The 22,225-nt window shown below is 47.5% G+C and overlaps 1 protein-coding gene across 4 annotated transcripts in view; it reads left to right on the top strand.

The window, feature by feature from the left end:
* The window catches only part of LOC137525521 (uncharacterized), a 476,821-nt gene that overhangs the window by 228,025 nt on the left and 226,571 nt on the right, over positions 1–22,225 (top strand). For all 4 annotated transcript variants that reach the window (XM_068246643.1, XM_068246647.1, XM_068246645.1 and 1 more), the window contains exon 9: positions 1,116–1,322. In XM_068246643.1, coding sequence (XP_068102744.1) covers positions 1,116–1,322 — 207 coding nt within the window. The remainder of the gene's footprint in view (positions 1–1,115; positions 1,323–22,225) is intronic.

Genomic DNA, 22,225 nt, shown 5'->3' with positions numbered 1-22,225 from the left:
TGGGAATCTTGTCAAAGTTGAGGGATGCATGGATTCCCCTCAGTATCAACAGATTCTGGAGACCAATTTAGGAATCGGTGACAAAGCAGAAGCTGCGCCAGGGCTGGATCTTTCAAGCAACACAACGACCCTAAATACTGCTCAAAATCCACTAAGGCATTCATGCAGAGGAACAAGTACAACGTTCTGGAATGGCCATCTCAGTCCCCAGACCTGAATATAATTGAAAATCTGTGGTGTGAGTCAAAGAGAGCTGTCCATGCTCGGTAGCCATCAAACCTGAATGAACTAGAGATGTTTTGTAAAGAGGAATGGTCCAAAATACCTTCACCTAGAATCCAGATTCTCATTGGAATCTACAGGAAGTGTTTAGAGGCTGTCATTTGTGCAAAAGGAGGATGTACTAAATATTGATTTCATTTCTTTTTTGTGGTGTCCAAATGTATGCACCTGCCTAATTTTGTTTAAACGATTATTGCATACTTTCTGTAAAAAAAGTAAAATAAATAAACTTAATCTCACTTCTCAAATATCACTCTGTGTGTCATCTATATGATATATTTAACTGACATTTTTTATCGTAACAACCAACGATTTATAGAGGAAAATCATGACGATTAACAAGGTTGCCCAAACTTTGTATGTAATGTATTTATATTTCTTTTTGGCTCAATAAAGAGCATTTTGTGTGCAGCAAACCTTGTGGAACTTTTCTACATTACTGTGAGGACATAGGGAATCATGTGCTGTGTAGCCCCACCCTCCCAGTGATGTTTAGCCCAGACTATGATGTCATACATTCTTCTTCCCAAAGCACTCTGAGAGATCATGCGATGTTCCAGATCATTTTACAGAGGATATCCTCCCTTCATTAGATATGCCAGTTTTTAAACAGTTTTTTTTTTCTGGTTCAAATTAATTACAGCATTTCCTTTTAAACAATGAAAGTTAGCCATAGACCATGAAAAGCATGCAGATCAGGTTCTATGACTGAAATTAGATTGTGAGCCCCTCTGAGGGACAGTTGATAAGAATTGTTTGTTTTATTTTGTGAGAAATTTGTCAACACTATATAAATGTATAATACTATCTTAAACTTTTTGTGTTTGGTACAGGCAGGTGCAACGTTCTGGTGATAGCTGATGACCTGCAGAATAACAGCTTGCAGGAAAAGATGCGCATTCTAGTAACACAGCCCAGTATCCGTAAACATGCCCGCAATCTGCTGCTAGTTACTGAAGAGGAGAAGAAGGATGAAGAGAAAGAGAAGCTAATGACTAGGCTGCAAGACATCCTTTCTTCTCCTGCAATTCCGGCCACAGGTAGTAGTTTAAGAAAATTTTAATTGGCCTTGAAAGCAATTGGGAGAGCAATTTAGTCATTTAATCGGTTAGTCACTTTCTGTTGTTTTTTTTTATTATTTCTTTTTTTTACTATTATTATTAACTAGCTGGTCGCCCGGCGTTGCCCGGGTATGTAATTGGCTAGTGTCAGCTCTGCCCACTTTTTCTAATCCTAACACACAATTACTCAAGGATGACCTAGTTTGTGAGCTTTGTGGTCTTTGGCATCAATAATTGGCATTGAAATGAAATAAATCTAATTGGCTGCGACTCCACTCCTTTGAAAATCAATAGGTGAATTTTGATTAGCTTTTGTAGGCTCCACCCATTTTTCTGAATATTAATCCCAGTCACCCAGTGACCAACTGTGCAAAGTTTAAGAACCCTACCATTAACAGTGTAAGAAAAACAAAAGTTTGCTTTCTTAAAACAGAAAGAATTTGTGATAATTCAGGTTGGAGTGAGCTAAAAACGTCACCCAGTGCATCACTGTTGAATATATGCAAATTAACCATTGTTACCCTTTAAAGCTAAACACACCTCCATAACTGCTGGAATGCAATGATGTGTTATCTTGTTAATTTGTACAGAGCCATAATAATCCAACATGCATAGAGACTGTTTGGATTGTTTGATCCTCATCAGTGCATGGCATGGATTAATTTGGCTCTATGCAGTAGGGCTTGTAACACCGAGAGGTACAGACTTACTAGCAAGCTCATGGTGACCCAGAACTCATTGGAGTGTGTAAGGGACTACAATGGTCCTAAAAGCCCCCTTACTAAGATGTTAGGAAAAACAAAAGTTTGCTTTCTTAAAACAGAAATAATTTGCGATAATTCAGGTTGGAGTGAGCTTGAGATGTCTCCCAGTGTATCACTGCTGAATATATGCAAATTAACCATTCTGCCATTAGAAGCTAAACACCTCCAGTGTAACAGTGTAAGAATGGCTGCAGTTTACATTTTCCAGTGAAATTTGTATTTGTCTCTGCCCCCTTTTTGGTTATGGGAGTAAAAAGTATTTTTCTCCTCACACTGATGTCCTAATGTTTCCCAGGTATGTATTTGGCTGCTGTTGGCTGTGGCCACTTATTCTAACCCTAACACACAATTGTCAATAGTCAATGACCAAGTTTGTGAGATTTGTGGTCCAACTGTGCAAAGTTTTAAAAACCCTACAATTAATAGTGTAAGAATGGCTGCATTTTACATTTTCCCTGTGAAATTTGTGTTTGTCTCCGTCCACTGATGACTTGGCATTGCCCAGGTATGTATTTGGCTGGTGTTGGCTCCGCCCACTTTTCCTAACCCTAACACAAAATTACTTAATGACCTAGTTTGTGAGCTTTGCGGTCTTTGGCAGCAATAATTTGCATTGAAATAAAATAAATCTGATTGGCTGTGGCTCCACCCCTTTTTTGAATTTAAACCCTAATCACCCAATGGTCAACTGTACCAGGTACAGGTGATTAACAGTGCAAGAGGCTTGTGCCATTAACAGTGCAAGAGTGGCATCAATTAAATATTCCCCTTACAGATTAATAGGTGGATTTTGATTGGCTTTTGTAGGCTCCACCCACTTTTCTGAATATTAATCTTAGTCACCCAGTGACCAACTGTGCAAAGTTTGAGAACCCTACCATTAATAGTGTAAGAATTGCTGCAGTTTTCATTTTCTCAGTGAAATTTGTATTTGTCTCCGCCTACTGATGACCCGGCATTGCCCGATTATGTATTTGGCTGGTGCTGGCTGCGCCCACTTTTCCTAACCCTAACACACAATTACTCAATTACTCAATGACCAAGTTTGTGAGCTTTGCGGTCTTTGGCATCAATAACCTGCATTAAAATGAAACAAATCAGATTGGCTGTTTGGGGCTCCACCCTCTTATATAAATTTAAACCCCAGTCACACAATGATCAACTGTACCAGGTTTGAGGCTTGTGCCATTAACAGTGCAAGAATGGCAGCAATGAAATATTCCCCTGAAAAATCAATTGGTAATTTTTGATTGTTTTTTTGTAGGCTCCACCCACTTTTCTGAATATTAATCGCAGTCACCCAGTAACCAACTGTGCAAAGTTTGAGAACCCTACCATTAACAGTGTAAGAATGGCTGCTGTTTACATTTTCCCAGTAAAATTTGTATTTGTCTCCGCCCACTTATGACCCTGCGTTGCCCGCTTATGTATTTGGCTGGTGTTGGCTGTGCCCACTTTCCTAACCCTAACACACAAATAATCAATTACTCAATTACCAAGTTTGTGAGCTTTGCGGTGTTTGGCAACAATAATTTGCATTGGAATGAAACAAATCTGATTGTCTATTTGTGGCTCCACCCCCTTTCTGAAAATGAACCCCAGTCACCCAATGATCAACTATACCAGGTTTGAGGCTTGTGCCATTAACAGTGCAAGAATGGCAGAAATATTCCCCTTGAAAATCAACCAACTATGCAAAGTTTGAGAACCCCACCATTAACAGTGTAAGCAAAACAAAAGTTTGCTTTCTTAACACAGAAAGCATTTGCAATAATTCAGGTTGTAGTGAGCTTGAGATGTCTCCTAGGGCATCACTGTTGAATATATGCAAATTAACCATTGTTACTCTTAGAAGCTAAACACACCTCCAGAAGCACTGGAATGCAATCATGTGTCAGCTTGCTAATTTGTACAGAGCAATAATAATCCAACATGCATACAGACTGTTTGGATTGTTTGATTCTCATCAGTGCATTTATTAATTATTATTATTATTATTTTTTTATTTATATAGCGCCAACATCTTCCGTAGCACTGTACATAGTACAAACAAATAATGGGGAACAAATATACATAAGAAATACAAGACACTGTACAGTCATGACATTGAATAGAATAAATACAGATACATACATAGTTGATATGTAGTTGGTACATATACATATGTTAAAATAACAGCAGTATGAGAAACACTAGGAGGAGGACCCTGCCCTTGCGGGCTTACAATCTAGAGGGTAGTGGGGAGGAAACAAAAGGGAAGGAAACACAAGGTTTAGTGGGTGAACCAGTGTGCCTTCAGTGCTGCCTATAGCAAATTATAGGCTTGTCTGAACAGGTGTGTTTTCAGAGTACGTTTGAAGGTTTCCAGACTTGAGGCATGACGAACCGGCTGAGGGAGAGAGTTCCAAAGGAGAGGGACAGCCCGTGAGAAGTCTTGGATGCGAGAGTGAGACGAGGTGACTAGGCTGGAGGACAAAAGGGTCTCCTGTGAGGAACGGAGGGTCCGGGCGGGGAGGTATCTGGAGATTAAAGAGGAAATGTATGGAGGCAATAGCTTGTATAGAGCTTTGTATGCAAGTGTGAGAAGTTTAAACTGGATCCTTTGGGCAACTGGTAGCCAATGGAGGGATTGGCAGAGAGGGGCTGCCTCAGAGGATCTAGAAGAGAGGTGGATGAGACGGGCCGCAGAGTTTAGTAGGGATTGGAGAGGTGCCAGTCTGCTTTTTGGTAGACCACAGAGTAGGGTGTTGCAGTAGTCAAGGCGCGAGATGATTAGGGCATGTACAAGCATTTTAGTTGCTTTTTGTGAAAGGAAGGGACGGATTCTGGAAATGTTTTTGAGATGGAAGTAGCAGGAGGTAGTTAAAGTGTTAATATGTGGTTTAAAGGAGAGCTCAGAGTTCAGAGTTACCCCTAGGCCAGTGGTGCTCAGCAGAGCTCGAATATTCGAGTAGCTCGAATATTCGAGCTCTTTTTCAGCTATTCGAGCTCGGTATTCGAACTCCGAATAGCTGGAGCTATTCGAATGGGCTATCCGAGTACACTCGAATAGCCCATTCACTATTCGAGCTATTCGAGCAACCCGGCGCTATTCGAGCTGGGTACCGAGCTCGAATAGCGTCATAGCCCAGATTGATGTCCTTAGAGCCAATCAGAGGGCTCCCAGGCCCTCTGACGGCAGCCAATCACAGAGGGGGACCCTGGCCAGCCCCTACCCTATAAATAGCGGCCGCCATGTTCTGTTTCTCCATGCTTGCCTGAGACTTGTACAGAGAGAGAGTTGCTCCTTTGTACTTTGGCTTAGCAAGTGCTCTATTGTGATCATTTACCTAGCGTTTTTGCTCACCTACACCTGCCATATACACCTATATTGTTGTTAGTTAGATAGACATTGTATTTTAGTTAGTAGCTTGTGTGTTACATTAGAGACAGGCAGCTGCTGCAAGCTTACAGGTTTAGGCCTCAGGGGGGCCTTGCCTCTGTGGGCAGCTGTCCTCTGTTTATTTCTCTCATCTATACCAGTATTTCTGCTGTCCTTTACTAATAGTATTGTAGTTATACTGTACTAGGAGTAGGACACTCACTGACTGTCACTGTTTATAGGCTACTAGCTAGCTCCTGCGTGTGTGCACTCACTCACTGTCTGTGTGTACACACACTCTATTTCCTTCTGATTACTGATAGATTATTGTTAGTTAGTTGTACTTACTTACTACTTACTCTTACTGTACCCGTAGGGACACTCACTGTCACTGTTCATATAGGCTACTAGCTCCTGCGTGTGCGCACTGCACTCACTGTCTGAGTGTACACACACAACACACACTCTATTTCCTTCTGATCGCTGATTGATTATCGTAATTAGTTAGTTCTACTTACTGTTACTACTTACTCTTACTGTACTAGGAGTCTAGGACACTCAGTCACTGTCCATAGGCTACTAGCTCCTGCGTGCGTGCACTCACTGTCTGAGTGTACACACACCCACACTCCATTTCCTTCTGATCGCTGATTGATTATCGTAATTAGTTAGTTGTACTTACTGTTACTACTTACTCTTACTGTACTAGGAGTCTAGGACACTCAGTCACTGTCCATAGGCTACTAGCTCCTGCGTGCGGTCACTCACTGTCTGAGTGTACACACACCACCCACACTCTATTTCCTTCTGATCGCTGATTGATTATTGTAATTAGTTAGTTCTACTTACTGTTACTACTTACTCTTACTGTACTAGGAGTCTAGGACACTCAGTCACTGTGTTCATAGGCTACTAGCTCCTGCGTGCGTGCACTCACTGTCTGAGTGTACACACACCCACACTCCATTTCCTTCTGATCGCTGATTGATTATTGTAATTAGTTAGTTCTACTTACTGTTACTACTTACTCTTACTGTACTAGGAGTCTAGGACACTCAGTCACTGTGTTCATAGGCTACTAGCTCCTGCGTGCGTGCACTCACTGTCTGAGTGTACACACACTAAATTTACTTGTGATTACTACTGATTATTGTAACTGCTAGTTGTACTTCCTGACTGTTACTACTTACTTACTGTACTAGGGGACACTCACTCAGTCACCTCACCAACCAACCCACTCCATTAAAGTACCCCACTTTTCACCCGCCCTTTTACAAAACTTTTGTCTATACGCCCAAAACATTTAAGATGTCTGGAAGTGGCAGCCAGCGCGGTTTGGGCAAGGGGAAGGGCAGCAAGGGAATCAGGAGGAGAGGGAGCAGCATTGTGGCAAGCCGCGGCTGCGGGCGCGCCACCATGCACAGTTCCGCAGCAGCAGCAGCAGCGTCAGTGGCTAACATTCCTCCCATAGCCACTGGCCGTGGACGCCTTGGGCGCCGCCCAGCAGGAGCATCTGCAACTCACGCTGCAGAGACACAGCAGCAGCAGCGTGTAGCACCTGCTCCCATTTTCCTCCAGCCGGGTCGGAAACGTCCCATTGAGGAAAAGGATGCAGACACTGTGGTGCAACTCATGACGGAGGATGAGCAGCCCGCCATCAGCTCTGCATCCGAGGCCTCCACCCTCACCACCACCACCACCACCACCACCCCTGTTCGCAGCAGCCGCCCAGCAGGGCCTGGGGAGGAGGCCAGTTCACCGTCAGTTGGCGACCTGTCATTCAGCAGTCTTTTGACCCCAGGCATCATGAGTCAATTGTCTGCTGTTGTTGGCGATTTTGAGGAGGAGATGCTGATGGGCACTTTGGGGGATGAGGGATTGGACAGCAAGACTGTGGCGACAGTCAAGCAGCCCATCCATGCATCAGGAGAGGAGTTTGGGGGGTCCTCATCCCAGCAGGACATGTTTCAGGAGGGGGAGGATGATGATGACCCGGTGACAGACAGAGACTGGGTGCCACCACCTCCAGGGGATGTCGTCCTCAGCAGCTCTGAGGAGGAGGAGGAGGATGCTCTTGTGGGCCTTGCAAGGAGGTGCATCATTGCAAGCATTGGCAGCAGCAGTAGGCAGGTCCCACAGCCTGCTGGTGTCTCAGGCTCAGCAGCAGCAGCAGCAGCATCTGCCAGTACCACCACCAGCCGCACCCAAGCCCCCCCCCCAACCACCACAGGGAGACAGGCAGCAGCGCTTCCATGCCGTAGGGGGATGTTTAAGTCACCAATCTGGCGATATTTCACCATGCCCACTGTGTACAGCAAGTACGCCACTTGCAACCACTGTCAGCGGAAGTTGAGCAGAGGTGCAGACCCCTTAAAGTTCTGCACCAGCTCGCTCATCAACCACCTTGCGGCTAAACATTTCCACCAGCATGAGGAGTTCCAGAGGCTGAAGGCATCTGGTGCTGGCAGTGGCACCACACCCATCACTGCACAGCCTTCAGCAGCAGCAGCAGCAACAGCAGCCACCCGCCCTCCTGCTCCTCCAGCAGCACCAGCAGGAGTGCGGAAACGCACTGCTCCTCCCCCCTCTGCAACTCCTGCCGCCGACACTGAGGCCTGTTCTGGCAGCCAGTCCTCAGTGGCCTCCTCTGCTGTGTCTGCTGATTCCCGTGTCAGCAAAAGGCCACGCCAGAGCCTTTTGAGCGAGTCCTTCCAGTGGGGTGGTTAGGGCTCTGCCTCCCAGCAGCCGTCGCGTGCGGAGGCTGAACGGCTTGCTGGCACGGGCCATGTGCTCCCAACTCCTGCCGTACACGCTCGTGCAGGAGGGGAGCGACATTCGTGCGCTGCTTGCTTGCGCAGCCCCAGACTGGCAGCTCCCCAGCAGACACTTCTTTGCCCGCAAGGCCATTCCTGCACTGCACCGCTTTGTGATGGCCAATGTGGAGCGAGGGCTGGAGCACGCGGTTGGTGAAAGGGTCCACGTCACCATGGACTCCTGGAGCAGCCGCTTCGGGACAGGCCGCTACCTGTCCTTCACTGTCCACTGGGTCAGCTTGGTGGAAGGGGGTGAGGATGGGAGAGCAGCAGCGGGCACAGCAGCAGCAGCAACACAGTGGGTGGTGCCACCCCGCAGGGTCAGGGGAACTGCAGCAGGTTCCTCCGATCCTCTGCCATCCTCCGGCACACCTGGCCAAACCCCCCGCCTCAGCAGCAGCGTGAAGGCCCGCCACTGCCAAGCGCTGCTGCACTTGGTCAGCCTTGGGAAGACCAAGCTGACGGCAACCCATGTGTTGGCCAAACTCCAGGAGCAGGAGAGGATTTGGCTGACCCCCAGAGGCCTCAGAGTCGGAGAGGTGGTGGCCGACAATGGGGCCAATCTGGTTGCCGCAATAGACAGGGGAAACCTGACCCACATCCCCTGTCTTGCCCACGTGCTGAACCTGGTGGTGCAGAAGTTCCTGCGCACCTACCAGGGGATGGGCGAACTGCTGGAAACGGCAAGGAATGTTGTGCGTCACTTCCGGCGCTCGGCTGCAGCCTGTGCGAGCCTGGAAGACGTGCAAAAGGAGCTGGATCTGCCACGCCATCGGCTGATCCTTGACGTTCCGACTCGCTGGAACTCCACCCTGGCGATGTTGGAGCGTCTGGTTGAACAGAGGCACGCTGTCAAACAGTACCTTGCCCTGGCCACTGTTTCCGCAGCTCAGAGAAGGGACAAGACCAGCAACATCCCGTCCATCGTCCCCGATGATGACTGGAGGCACATGCAGCAGGTGTGCTTTGTGCTGGCTCCCTTCCTGCAGGCCACAAACATGGTGAGCAGGGACCATGCTATGGTCTGCGAGTGGGTGCCCCTGGTTTCTCTGCTGAACAGGGCCCTCGATGCTTTGCTGGAACAGGGAGCGGCAGCCTTGGACCAGCAGGAGCGGCAACCAGCTGCGCAGTCCACCTCTGAGGGGGAGGAGGAGGAGGACTTGGTGGAGGTCCCTGACCTGGCTGCTGATGAGGGGGATCAGCACAGCGCAGCTGAGTTGGTGCGGGGGTGGAGAGAGGATGAGGCGGCAGAGGAGGAGGATGAGGACAGCACTGACGTCGATGTGCCAGCAGACGTGGCCCGCCTCTTCCCAATGGCAGCGCACATGCTGACGTGCCTGCGCAGGGACCCCAGGGTGATCCAGATGAAGCAGAGGGAGGACATCTGGATCAGCATGATGTTGGACCCACGCCTCAAGGGGAAGTTGAGCCAGTTCCTGCCGCCTGCAGGAGGAGACCCAGCGCAACAAATAAGGAGCTTGCAGCAGGCCCTTGTTGAGCGCTTGGAGGAAGCCTTCCCCCAGCCTTCCACCCCCACTGTCCAGCAGCGAGCACAGAGGCAGCAGCAGGTGCCTGCATCCAGCAGCAGCAAGCGCCCCACAGACCTGCTGTCTCTCAGCCACGAGCTCTACAGGACTGTAGAGGCTCCGGCAGCAGTGACTAGAGAGGAGATGCATGCAGCAGCATCCTCCTCCGGTCACAGCCAGCGCCTGACCCGCATGGTGGCTGACTACATGGGGTCGTACAGCGGGCTTGACAGCGATGCCCCTGTTGATCCCATGGAGTATTGGGTCAAGCGCATGGAGATCTGGAGCGAGCTGGTGCAGTACGCCCTGGAAGTGCTGTCCTGCCCCCCTTCCAGCGTGCTGTCCGAGCGCTGCTTCAGTGCAGCTGGTGGCGTGGTCACCGAGAAACGCTCACGTCTGTCTCACAAGTCTGTGGACAGACTGACGTTTCTCAAGATGAACCAGGCGTGGGTGGAAGGCGAGTTCCTGGCCCCTGTTGTCGGCGAGAGGGGGACATGAACTGGCTGCCGGAACCATCGTTAATGTGCCTTACCACCCTTTACCACCTCCTGGCTCCTGCTCACTAAGCCAGCCTGGTTCACTTTGACTATTACGTCGCCTGCAGCCACACATTTTACACCTACAGTGGGCTGCTGTGTACTGCCCTTCTGCTGTCTGTCTGTGTTTCCCACTGCCAGGGTACACAGAATTACCTTCTTCTGCTGCCACTCTGCCACCAGCTATTACGTCAAACAATAGCTATATTGGTTGCAAAACCAAAAACCAAAAAACCATAAAAAAAAAAAAAGGTTTAATTTTTCTGAGGTGCCCGGGTTGAAAACTGTGTTGTCCCAGTTGTGTATTGGACACAATGTGGGCTGCACGACCGCTGTCTGGGACCTCCTGTTGTGTTTATTTACAGCCCTGGTATCACCGCTAGGTACCAGGGCTATTATGTCACGCTGCCTACCTGCTGCCACACTCACACTACTCCTCCATACCTCCTCCTGCTGCTGCTGCTGCTGTCTGTCTGTGTTTCCCACTGCCAGGGTACACAGATGATTTACCTTCTGCTGCCACTCTGCCACCAGCTATTACGTCAAACAATAGCTGCTCGCCTACTCCTCCATTCCTCCTCCTGCTGCTGCTGTCTGTCTGTGTTTCCCACTGCCAGGGTACACAGAATTACCTTCTTCTGCTGCCACTCTGCCACCAGCTATTATGTCAAACAATAGCTATATTGGTTGCAAAACCAAAACCAAACAAACCATTAAAAAAAAAAAAAAGGTTTAATTTTTCTGAGGTGCCCGGGTTGAAAACTGTGTTGTCCCAGTTGTGTATTGGACACAATGTGGGCTGCACGACCGCTGTCTGGGACCTCCTGTTGTGTTTATTTACAGCCCTGGTATCACCGCTAGGTACCAGGGCTATTATGTCACGCTGCCTACCTGCTGCCACACTCACACTGCTCCTCCATACCTCCTCCTGCTGCTGCTGCTGCTGTCTGTCTGTGTTTCCCACTGCCAGGGTACACAGATGATTTACCTTCTGCTGCCACTCTGCCACCAGCTATTACGTCAAACAATAGCTGCTCGCCTACTCCTCCATTCCTCCTCCTGCTGCTGCTGTCTGTCTGTGTTTCCCACTGCCAGGGTACACAGAATTACCTTCTGCTGCCACTCTGCCACCAGCTATTACGTCAAACAATAGCTATATTGGTTGCAAAACCAAAACCAAACAAACCATTAAAAAAAAAAAAAAAGGTTTAATTTTTCTGAGGTGCCCGGGTTGAAAACTGTGTTGTCCCAGTTGTGTATTGGACACAATGTGGGCTGCACGACCGCTGTCTGGGACCTCCTGTTGTGTTTATTTACAGCCCTGGTATCACCGCTAGGTACCAGGGCTATTATGTCACGGCGAGCTGCCTGCCTCATTGACTGCCTGCTGCCACACACTCATCCTCCTCCTCCTGCTGCTGAATTTACCTCCTGCTGTCTTTGTGTTTCCACTGCCAGGGAGCACATACAATGGCGCTTCCAACATGCGTGCGCCCACCAGCTATTTGTTACGCTCAAAAATAGCTGCATTTCTTTAAAAAAAAAATTGAAAAGAGAAATACGTGAAGAAGAAGAAGACGATATTGAAAAAGAAGGAGAAGGAGAAGATGAAGATGAAGAAGAAGATGAAGAAGAAGATGAAGAAGATGATGAAGAAGAAGATGAAAAAGAAGAAGAAGATGAAGAAGATGAAGAAGAAGAAGATGAAGAAGAAGAAGAAGATGAAGAAGAAGAAGATGAAGAAGATGATGAAGAAGATGAAGAAGATGAATAAGAAGATGAAGAAGAAGAAGAAGAAGAAGAAGAAGAAGAAGATGAAGAAGAAGAAGATGAAGAAGAAGAAGAAGAAGAAGATGAAGATGAAGATGAAGAAGAAGAAGATGAAGAAGAAGAAGATGAAGAAGATGAAGATGAAGAAGAAGAAGAAGATGAAGATGAAGAAGAAGAAGAAGATGAAGAAGATGAAGAAGAAGAAGATGATGAAGAAGACAATATAGAAGAAGAAGAAGAAGATATAGAAGAAGAAGATCGAGAAGAAGAAGAAGAAAGATAAAGAAGAAGAAGAACAAGTATATACAGTAACACTACTGAACAAAATTAAGGACACAACTTCTCTTTCCACATTTTTTTTTAAAGGAACATCCCCACATAATCACTTGCTGTTGTTACTTGGAAAAAAAGATGTTTCTTGCATCATTCACCCTCAAAACAAGTGTTGGAAGCTATTTAAGGCCAATTCGAATAGTCAGCTCGAATAGTGAGCTCGAATACCGACTCGAATAGTGAGCTCGAAGTCCGAGGTCGAATCGAATAGTAAAAATTATTCGACTCGAATATTCGACTGACCTCGAATAATTTACTATTCGAATTCGACCAAACTCGAATTTTAAAAAGGGGTATTTGAGCATCACTACCCTAGGCAACGAGCTTTGGGGGTTGATGCTATTGGGGTGTTATCTACATTGATTGTGACAATGGGAGGTGGAACAGAGAGCAAAGGTGGAAATATCACAATCTCCGTTTTGCTCATATTGAGTTTAAGGAAGCGGGATGACATAAATGTAGATACAGCGGATAGACATTCGGGAACTTTTGATAGTAGTGTGGAGAGGTCTGGGGCAGAACAATAAATTTGGGTGTCATCAGCATAGAGGTGATATTGAAACCCAAAAGAGCTTATTATATGTCCCAGGCCATGGGTGTAAATGGAAAAGAGGGGTCCGAGGACGGACCCTTGTGGTACTCCCACAGACAGTGGGCGTGGAGAGGAGTTGGTATTGGCATAGGAGACCATGAAAGAACGTCCAGACAGGTAGGAGTTGAGCCAGGAGTGTGCTAGGCCCTTGATTCCCAGTGTTGAGAGGGTCTGGAGAAGTAGGGTATGATCAACAGTGTCGAAGGCAGAGGACAGATCTAGGAGTATTAGTACTGAAAATCTGCCTTTGGCTTTAGCAGCTAGGAGGTCATTGGCAACCTTAGTGAGAACGGTTTCCGTAGAGTGTTGAGGGCGGAAGCCAGACTGGAAGGGGTCCAACAGGGAATTAGCAGAGAGAAAGTTAGACAACTCTGAGTAAATGTGGCGTTCCAGCAGTTTGGAGGCAAAGGGAAGGAGAGAGACTGGGCGGTAATTAGAAAGGGCCGTAGAGTCTAAAGAGGGTTTTTTGATTAGTGGTGTTATGATAGCTTGTTTAAATGAAGAAGGGAAAGTGCCAGTTGAGATGGAAAGGTTAAACAGTGTTGTTAAAGCAGGAATGAGGGGGGAGGAGACCTGGGGGATAAGATGAGAGGGAATAGGGTCTGAGGCGCATGTAGTAAGATGAGCTTTAGAGATTAGTAAAGAAAGACGCTGTTCAGTTAAGGCTGAGAAGATTGTTAGCGGGGAGGAGGTATAAGTGCGTGAGTGGTTATGTGGAGAGGGATAGTTGATAGTAGGGGAGCTGCCGGACAGAGAGGAAAAAGGAAGAGGTGATTGGACCGGTGAAGAGGGTTGCTTTAGAAAGCTGTTCTGTAGTGTTTCAATTTTGCTCACAAAATATGCTGCAAAGTCTTCTGCAGACAAGCTTGTGGTTGTAGGGGGAGGCGGGGGGTGGAGAAGAGAGCTGAAGGTGTTGAAAAGTTGTTTAGGGTTATGGGATTGTGAAGAAATAAGTGTGGAGAAGTATGACTGCTTTGCAAGTGAGAGAGCGTCCCTGAGCTGGAGCAGCGTGTTTTTATAGTGGGCGAAGTTATCTGCATTGGTGCTTTTCCTCCACTGCCGTTCTGCATGGCATAGATTAATTTGGCTCTATGCAGTAGGGCTTGTAACACAGAGAGGTACAGACTAACCAGCAAGCTCATAGTGACCCAGAACTCATTGGAGTGTGTAAAAGACTACAATGGTCTTAAAAGCCCCCTTACTAAGATGTTAAGAAAAACAAAAGTTTGCTTTCTTAAAACAGAAATAATTTGCGATAATTCAGGTTGGAGTGAGCTTGAGATGTCTCCCAGTGCATCACCGCTGAATATATGCAAATTAACCATTCTTGCCCTTAGCAGCTAAACACACCTCCAGTGTAACAGTGTAAGAATGGCTGCAGTTTACATTTTCCAGTATTTGTCTCTTTTTGGTTATGGGAATAAAAAGTATCCTATACTTTATTCCAGGTAATGCACTAGGTGTGTGCCAAATTTCATTCAAATCTATTCAGCCGTTTTTGCGTGATCGAGTAACAAACATCCAAACATCCGAACTTTCCCATTTATTATATTAGTAGGATGTAGGGAGTAGGGACAGCATAATTCATGCAGCTGTGCAACAGACTACAAGTTATAACAATAGAATATAAGCAATATAACAGTAAACAATGCGAACCAATGGGGGATTACAGCTGATCTAGTGAAAAAACAGATTTGTACATGGGGTGGAAGATATGTACATACATTACACAACACTGAGAGACAGAAGGGGGAAGAGAGCCCTGGCAAACTGGTCTTACATTCTAGAGGGTTAAGGGATAGGACAAAAGGTGAAGGAAAGCTGTGTATGAGATGGTAAAATGGTGGTCAGTGGCCAAAGTGTCCTAAGAGAGAGAGAGGGTATGCTGAAGAGGTGAGTTTCTATGTTGCGCTTAAAAAGGTAACGTGTGGGAGAGTAGCAAACAGGGCTGGGCCGAGGCATAGGCTGGAGAGGCTACAGCCTCAGGGCACAGTGTAGGAGGGGGCGCACAATTCATTCAGCTGTCATTCCCAATTGTGTTTGAAGCAGAAATAAATAAGAAAAGGGGATACATGGAAGTGATTACAAGACAGATAACTAGAGATTAAGATGTTGGGGGCCCTGGGGTGCCTCTTAGTCGAAGAGCAATCAGTGTGTGACGGCTGGGGTGGAAGGATGGAGGGGCGCACTTTGGTGTCTCAGCCTTGGGTGCTGAGGGACCTTGTCCCAGCTCTGGTAGCAAATGTATTGAAACAGGGAGGTCAATAGGAGGGAAGAGTTTTAAGAGAAGTCTTGTAACTGGGAGCGAGAAAAGGTGACAAGAGAGGAAGACAGGAGAATATTGTTAGTAGAGCAGAGATTGCAGGTAGGATGGTATCTAGAAATAAGTGTATTTCAATAAGGAGCTAGTTTGCTAAGTGCTTTGTAAGTGAGAGTCACGATTTTTAATGGCGTCCTTTGTGTAACTAGCAGCCAGTGAAGAGACTGGCAGAGGGGGATAGGCCTGGAGAAGTGGGAGGAAAGGTAGATTAGGTGTAATTGGCAGCCAGTGAAGAGATTGGCAGAGAGGGATAGTACTGAAGAAGTGGGAGAAGAGGTAGATTAGGTGTAATTGGCAGCCAGTGAAGCGACTGGCCAAGAGGGATAGTACTGGAGAAGTGGGAGAAGAGGAAGATTAGGTGTAATTGGCAGCCAGTGAAGAGACTGGCAGAGAGGGATAGTACTGGAGAAGTGGGAGGAGAGGTAGATTAGGTGTAAATGGCAGCCAGTGAAGAGACTGGCAGAGAGGGATGGCACTGGAGAAGTGGGAGGAGAGGTAGATTAGGTGTGATTGGCAGCCAGTGAAGCGACTGGCAGAGAGGGATAGTACTGGAGAAGTGGGAGAAGAGGTAGATTAGGTGTAATTGGCAGCCAGTGAAGAGACTGGCAGAGAGGGATAGTACTGGAGAAGTGGGAGAAGAGGTAGATTAGGTGTAATTGGCAGCCAGTGAAGAGACTGGCAGAGAGGGATAGTACTGGAGAAGTGGGAGGAGAGGTAGATTAGGTGTAATTGGCAGCCAGTGAAGAGACTGGCAGAGAGGGATGGCACTGGAGAAGTGGGAGGAGAGGTAGATTAGGTGTAATTGGCAGCCAGTAAAGAGACTGGCAGAGGGGGAAAGTACTGGAGAAGTGAGAGGAGAGGTAGATTAGGTGTAATTGGCACTTGGCAGCCAGTGAAGAGACTGACAATTCAATTCAATTCACTTTATTGTCATTGTGTAACACAACAAAATTACTTTTCATGACAACCCCACGGTGCATATAAGGAATATAGTGATAGTAACAAGGAAGAGAAGAAAGTATACAAGTAAGCCAGGTATTACAGATGTTTAAACAATTTGTACACAGTGTTAATTATTTCAGAGAGGATTCAGAGTTCATAAAGTTTATGGCGGATGGGAAAAAGCTATCTCTCAGTCTGTTTGTGTGTATGCGGATTGATCTAAAACGTTTACCTGATGGAAGGAGCTCAAACAAGGCATTTCCAGGGTGAGTGTTGTCCTTGATAATGTTTTTGGCCCTTCTCACGCTGCGAGTATTATACAAAAGTTCCAGTGATGGTAGTTCAGTGCCGATAATGGCTTCTGCTGTATTAACAACTAGTGATGGGCCTAACCTCCGATTTTAGGTTCGCGAACCCGGTTCACGAACTTCCGCGGAAGGTTCGGTTCGCGGAAAAGTTTGCGAACCGCAATAGACTTCAATGGGGAGGCGAACTTTGAAAAATAGAAAAAATTATGCTGGCCCCAAAAGTGATGGAAAAGATGTTTCAAGGGGTCTAACACCTGGAGGGGGGCATGGCGGAGTGGGATACACGCCAAAAGTCCCGGGGGAAAATCTGGATGTGACGCAAAGCAGCGTTTTAAGGGCAGAAATCACATTAAATGCTAAATTGCAGGCCTAACGTGCTTTAAAACATCTTGCATGTGTATACATCAATCAGGTACTGTAATTAGAGTACTGCTTCACACTGATGCACCAAACTCACTGTGTAACGCACCGCAAGGTACCAGCTGTTTGTATAGTGACAGCCATGCTGGACTACTGCGCAACATGGCGAGATTGCTCTTCCTCACTCAGTGATGTCAGGTAATGTGTGACTGCCTTCTCAACTTTTCATGGCATTGTTAAAAATCTTACGTTTTGTTTTTAAATTACATTTTCTACTTGTAGCGGTACTTGTTCAGTATGGAATCCGGTGTGGAGCCTGAGCAACGGCTACCACTACACATCCAAGGAGGGCAGCAGTCAGGCATGCACGCCCGCCCCGAGGTAGTGACCAAAAATAACAATACAGGAGGACTATTGAGGGCTTGCTGTATTTGAAATGAATGTACTTTAAATCCTTTAACGAGAACCAGTTATGGTGGGCAAAGATGACACCACATTCCTTTCACGAGAATCATATGGAGGCGGGCAAGTCTGCCATTTGTGACCCCGGGTAATGGCCGGGGAATGAGGGATGGAATCCGGTGTTGAGCCTGAGCAACGGCTACCACTACACCGGCAAGGAGGGCAGCAGGCAGGCATGCCCGCCCGCCCCGAGGTAGTGACCAAAAATAACAATATAGGAGGACTATCGAGGGCTTGCTGTATTTGAAATGAATGTACTTTAAATCCTTTAACGAGAACCAGTTATGGCGGGCAAAGATGACACCACATTCCTTTCACGAGAATCATATAGAGGCGGGCAAGTCTGACATTGTCACCATGGGTAATGGGCGGGGAATGAAGGTTGGATTCCGCCCCGAAGTGGGAGCCTGCTGAGACCCATGCTGTAGCTGCCCTGACCGTGCTTTGCAGACCAGGCATCTGTGATCAGATGGACCCTTGACCCAGCGGAAGACAAACAAAGTCAAAAGCATTTGCCAAGAATGTTTTACGGAGGGCAAGTTTTTTGCCTTTTTTTTTCAATTTTTTGAAACTGTAGATGGTTGTATTTTTAAATTGTTTGAAAATGTAGATGGTTGTATTTTTAAATTGTTTGAAAATGTAGATGGTTGTATTTTTAAATTGTTTGAAAATGTAGATGGTTGTATTTTTAAATTGTTTTAAAATGTAGATGGTTGTATTTTTAAATTGTTTTAAAATGTAGATGGTTGTATTGCGTTCCGGAGTTGGAGCCTGAGAAACGGCTACCACCACACATCCAGGCAAGGAGGGCAGCAGGCAGGCATGCACGCCCGCCCCGAGGTAGTGACCAAAAATAACAATACAGGACTCAGGAGGACCTTTTGAGGCCCTAATTTTAATGAATCAACTTTAAATCCTTTAACGGGAATCCGTTATGGAGGACAAGTCTGATGGTGCCTTCACTGCGATTCACCAGGTTGGTCTCCGGCGAGAATCTGTTATGGAGGTCAAGTCTGCCATCGTGACCACTGACCATGGCTAATGGCGGGGAAACCCTTCCTGGTGTGATTCCGGTCCGGAGTTGTAGCCTAACAAATGGCTCCCACCACACATCCAGGCAAGGAGGGCAGCAGGCAGGCATGCCCACCCCGAGGTAGTGACCAAAAATAACAATACAGGAGGACTATCGAGGGCTTGCTGTATTTGAAATGACTGTACATTAAAGTGACTCCGAGCTCATCAAAAAAATGAAAGTTGTACTCACCTGGGGCTTTCTCCAGCCCAGTGCTGGTCGGGAGGTCCCACGCCGGCGTCCTGGCTCCTCTCCATGTCCCCGCTCTGGAATGGCTGACAGGCCACAGCCCGGGCGACACTCTCCCGAGTGTCGGGCTGCTTCTTCCGCATATGACGCGGATTACGTCACACGCCGGCCGCCTCGCATCATCATGGCGGCCGGCGTGAAAGTACTGCGCATGTGCGCTTTAATCGCGCATGCGCAGTACTTTCACGCCGGCCGCCGTGATGATGCGAGGCGGCCAGCGTGTGACGTAATCCGCGTCATATGCGGAAGAAGCAGCCCGACACTCGGGAGAGTGTCGCCCGGGCTGCGGCCTGTCAGCCATTCCGGAGCGGGGACATGGAGAGGAGCCAGGACGCCGGCGTGGGACCTCCCGACCAGCACTGGGCTGGAGAAAGCCCCTGGTGAGTACAACTTTTATTTTTTAGATGAGCTCGGAGTCCCTTTAAATCCTTTAACGAGAACCAGTTATGGTGGGCAAAGATGACACCACATTCCTTTTACGAGAATCATATGGAGGCGGGCAAGTCTGACATTGTCACCACGGGTAATGGGCGGGGAATGAAGGTTGGATTCTGCCCCGAAGTGGGAGCCTGCTGAGACCCATGCTGTAGCTGCCCTGACCGTGCTTTGCAGATCAGGCATCTGTGATCAGATGGACCCTTGACCCAGCGGAAGACAAATCAAGTCGAAAGCATTTGCCAAGAATGTTTTACGGAGGGGAAGTTTTTTGCCTTTTTTTTCAATTGTTTGAAACTGTAGATGGTTGTATTTTTAAATTGTTTGAAAATGTAGATGGTTGTATTTTTAAATTGTTTGAAAATGTAGATGGTTGTTTTTTTAAATTGTTTTAAAATGTAGATGGTTGTATTTTTAAATTGTTTAAAACTGTATCCATTCAAGTGCAAGTTATGCACTGACTGCCAGGTATAATGTCACAGATGCAGTGAAAGGTATGCAGTGACTGCAAACAGCCGTTTGTGTAGTGACGGGTGTGCTGGACTGGTGCACACCATGACAAGAGTGCAGGTGATGGTGGCTTTTCAGCCCATATGGTCGCCCGGCTGATGTAGCTGAATGACAGAACAGTGACTGTCCAGCTGATCAAATTTGGTCTGACCACAATGAAACAACGACCTTATTATCTTTGGTGTGGTGTGCCACCCCCACCCAAGACACTCATATAGCCGGCGGTCATTGCTTCATTGTGATACGCAAGCCCCTTCACCGCGGCAAGGTAATGATCACGAAGGGGGATGGGCGCATGTACATGCCTTTTGTTTTTTTGTTGCAGCCGCCTGCAGTTCAGCCAGAAAAATTAGGCAGGCATGTGCACGCACCAGAAAAATTAGTATAGCCTAGCAGCGGCCTTAAAAATTCTGGAATCCACCTAGAGTCCTGGACCCTGGTGGTGGTGGCGGAGAAGGCAGTCAAGCGGCCTGCAGGCAGAGATGCTGTGTGTGGGGACTGAGTTAGTCTTCGGTCGTGCAATAGCCCTCCGTGATCCATGCCTCATTCATTTTGATAAAGGTCAGGTACTGAACACTGTCATGACTTAGGCCACTTCTCTTCTCAGTGACAATGCCTCCAGCTGCACTGAAGGTCCTTTCTGACAGGACGCTTGCGGCAGGGCAAGAGAGAAGATGTATGGCAAATTGGGACAGCTCTGGCCACAGGTCAAGCATGCGCAACCAGTAGAGCAAGGGTTCATCGTCGCTGCTCGCAGTCGCAGTGTGTACATCCACACTTAAGGCCAGGTAGTCGGCTACCTGCCGGTCCAGGCGTTGGTGGAGGGTGGATCCCGAAGGGCTACTGCGAGGCGTTGGACTAAAGAATGTCCGCATGTCCGACATCAAGATCGCTGGAGCGTCCTGTCCTTGCCTGCGTGGACTGGTGAGGAGGAGGAGGAATACTGCCAGTGGTACCTTTATTGCGTTGTACTGTCACATCCCCCTTAAATGCATTGTAAAGCATCATTGACAGCTTGTTCTGTAAGTGCTGCATCCTTTCCGCCTTGTGTTGAGTTCAGTGGCGGACACAGCCAGCAGTGGGCCCCTGTGCAAAATTGTAATTGTGGGCCCCCTACGCGCGCCGCGGCAAAATATGGGTGTGGCTACAACCTGCGGCGCGCGAAGCGCGGCGCGCCAAAAAATAGGTGTGGATAGAACCTGCGGCGCTCAGCGGCGCGGCAAAAAAATGGGCGTGGCAATGACTGGATGAGGGCGGAGCTAACTAACTTAAAGCGAACCCGGGGTGAGGGTTTATTTCCTTTTAAACAATACTCGTTGTCTGCTGGCCCTGCTGATCTATTTGGCTGCAGTAATAAACTGAATTACACCAGCAACAAGCATGCAGCTAATCTTCTCAGTTCTGACAATATTGTCAGAAACCCCTGACCTGCTGCATGCTTGTTCAGGGTCTATGGTTGAAAGAATAAGAGGCAGAGGACCAGCACGGCAGCCAGGCAACTGGTATTGCTTAAAAGGAGAGAAATATGGCAGCCTCAAGATTATTCTCACCTCAGGTTCCCTTGAAAAGTGCAACGCAAAGACAGTGGGCCCAAGTTTTGGTGACCCTTTCCCCAGAAAATTCACATAATTGTGCAGGTTTTCTCAAGAAAATACACATCATGTCGGCAGATATGCCCAGAAAATACGTGCAATCAAGTCGGCAGATATGCCCAGAAAATACGTGCAATCAAGTCGGCAGATATGCCCAGAAAATACGTGCAATCATGTCGGCAGATATGCCCAGAAAATACGTGCAATCATGTCGGCAGATATGCCCAGAAAATACGTGCAATCATGTCGGCAGATATGCCCAGAAAATACGTGCAATCAAGTCGGCAGATATGCCCAGAAAATACGTGCAATCAAGTCGGCAGATATGCCCAGAAAATACGTGCAATCAAGTCGGCAGATATGCCCAGAAAATACGTGCAATCAAGTCGGCAGATATGCCCAGAAAATACGTGCAATCAAGTCGGCAGATATGCCCAGAAAATACGTGCAATCAAGTCGGCAGATATGCCCAGAAAATACGTGCAATCAAGTCGGCAGATATGCCCAGAAAATACGTGCAATCATGTCAGCAGATATTCCCAGAAAATACATGCAATCATGTCGGCAGATTTGCGCAAAAAATACATGCAATCATGTGGCAGACCTGCCCAGAACATACACCTGCTAATATAAATAAAAAAACAAAAACCATTTACTCACCTGCAGCAGCAGACCTCCTGTCCCAGCCTCCATCCGGCGCGCAGCTCCCATGGGTGTTTGGGTGGATAGGTAGCCTGGTGGGTGGGTGAGTGGGTGGGTGGGTAGGTAGCCTGGTGGGTGGGTTGGTAACTAGCCCGGTAGGTAGCCGGGTGGGTGGTTAGGTAGGTAGCCGGGTGGGTGGTTAGGTAGGTAGCTGGGTGGGTGGGTAGGTAGGTAGCCGGGTGGGTGGTTAGGTAGGTAGCCGGGTGGGTAGGTAGGTAGGAAGCCTGATGGGTGG

Source organism: Hyperolius riggenbachi, chromosome 7, assembly GCF_040937935.1.
Source record: "Hyperolius riggenbachi isolate aHypRig1 chromosome 7, aHypRig1.pri, whole genome shotgun sequence".
Taxonomy (NCBI): domain Eukaryota; kingdom Metazoa; phylum Chordata; class Amphibia; order Anura; family Hyperoliidae; genus Hyperolius; species Hyperolius riggenbachi.
This window is presented reverse-complemented; position numbering and strand designations above follow the sequence as displayed.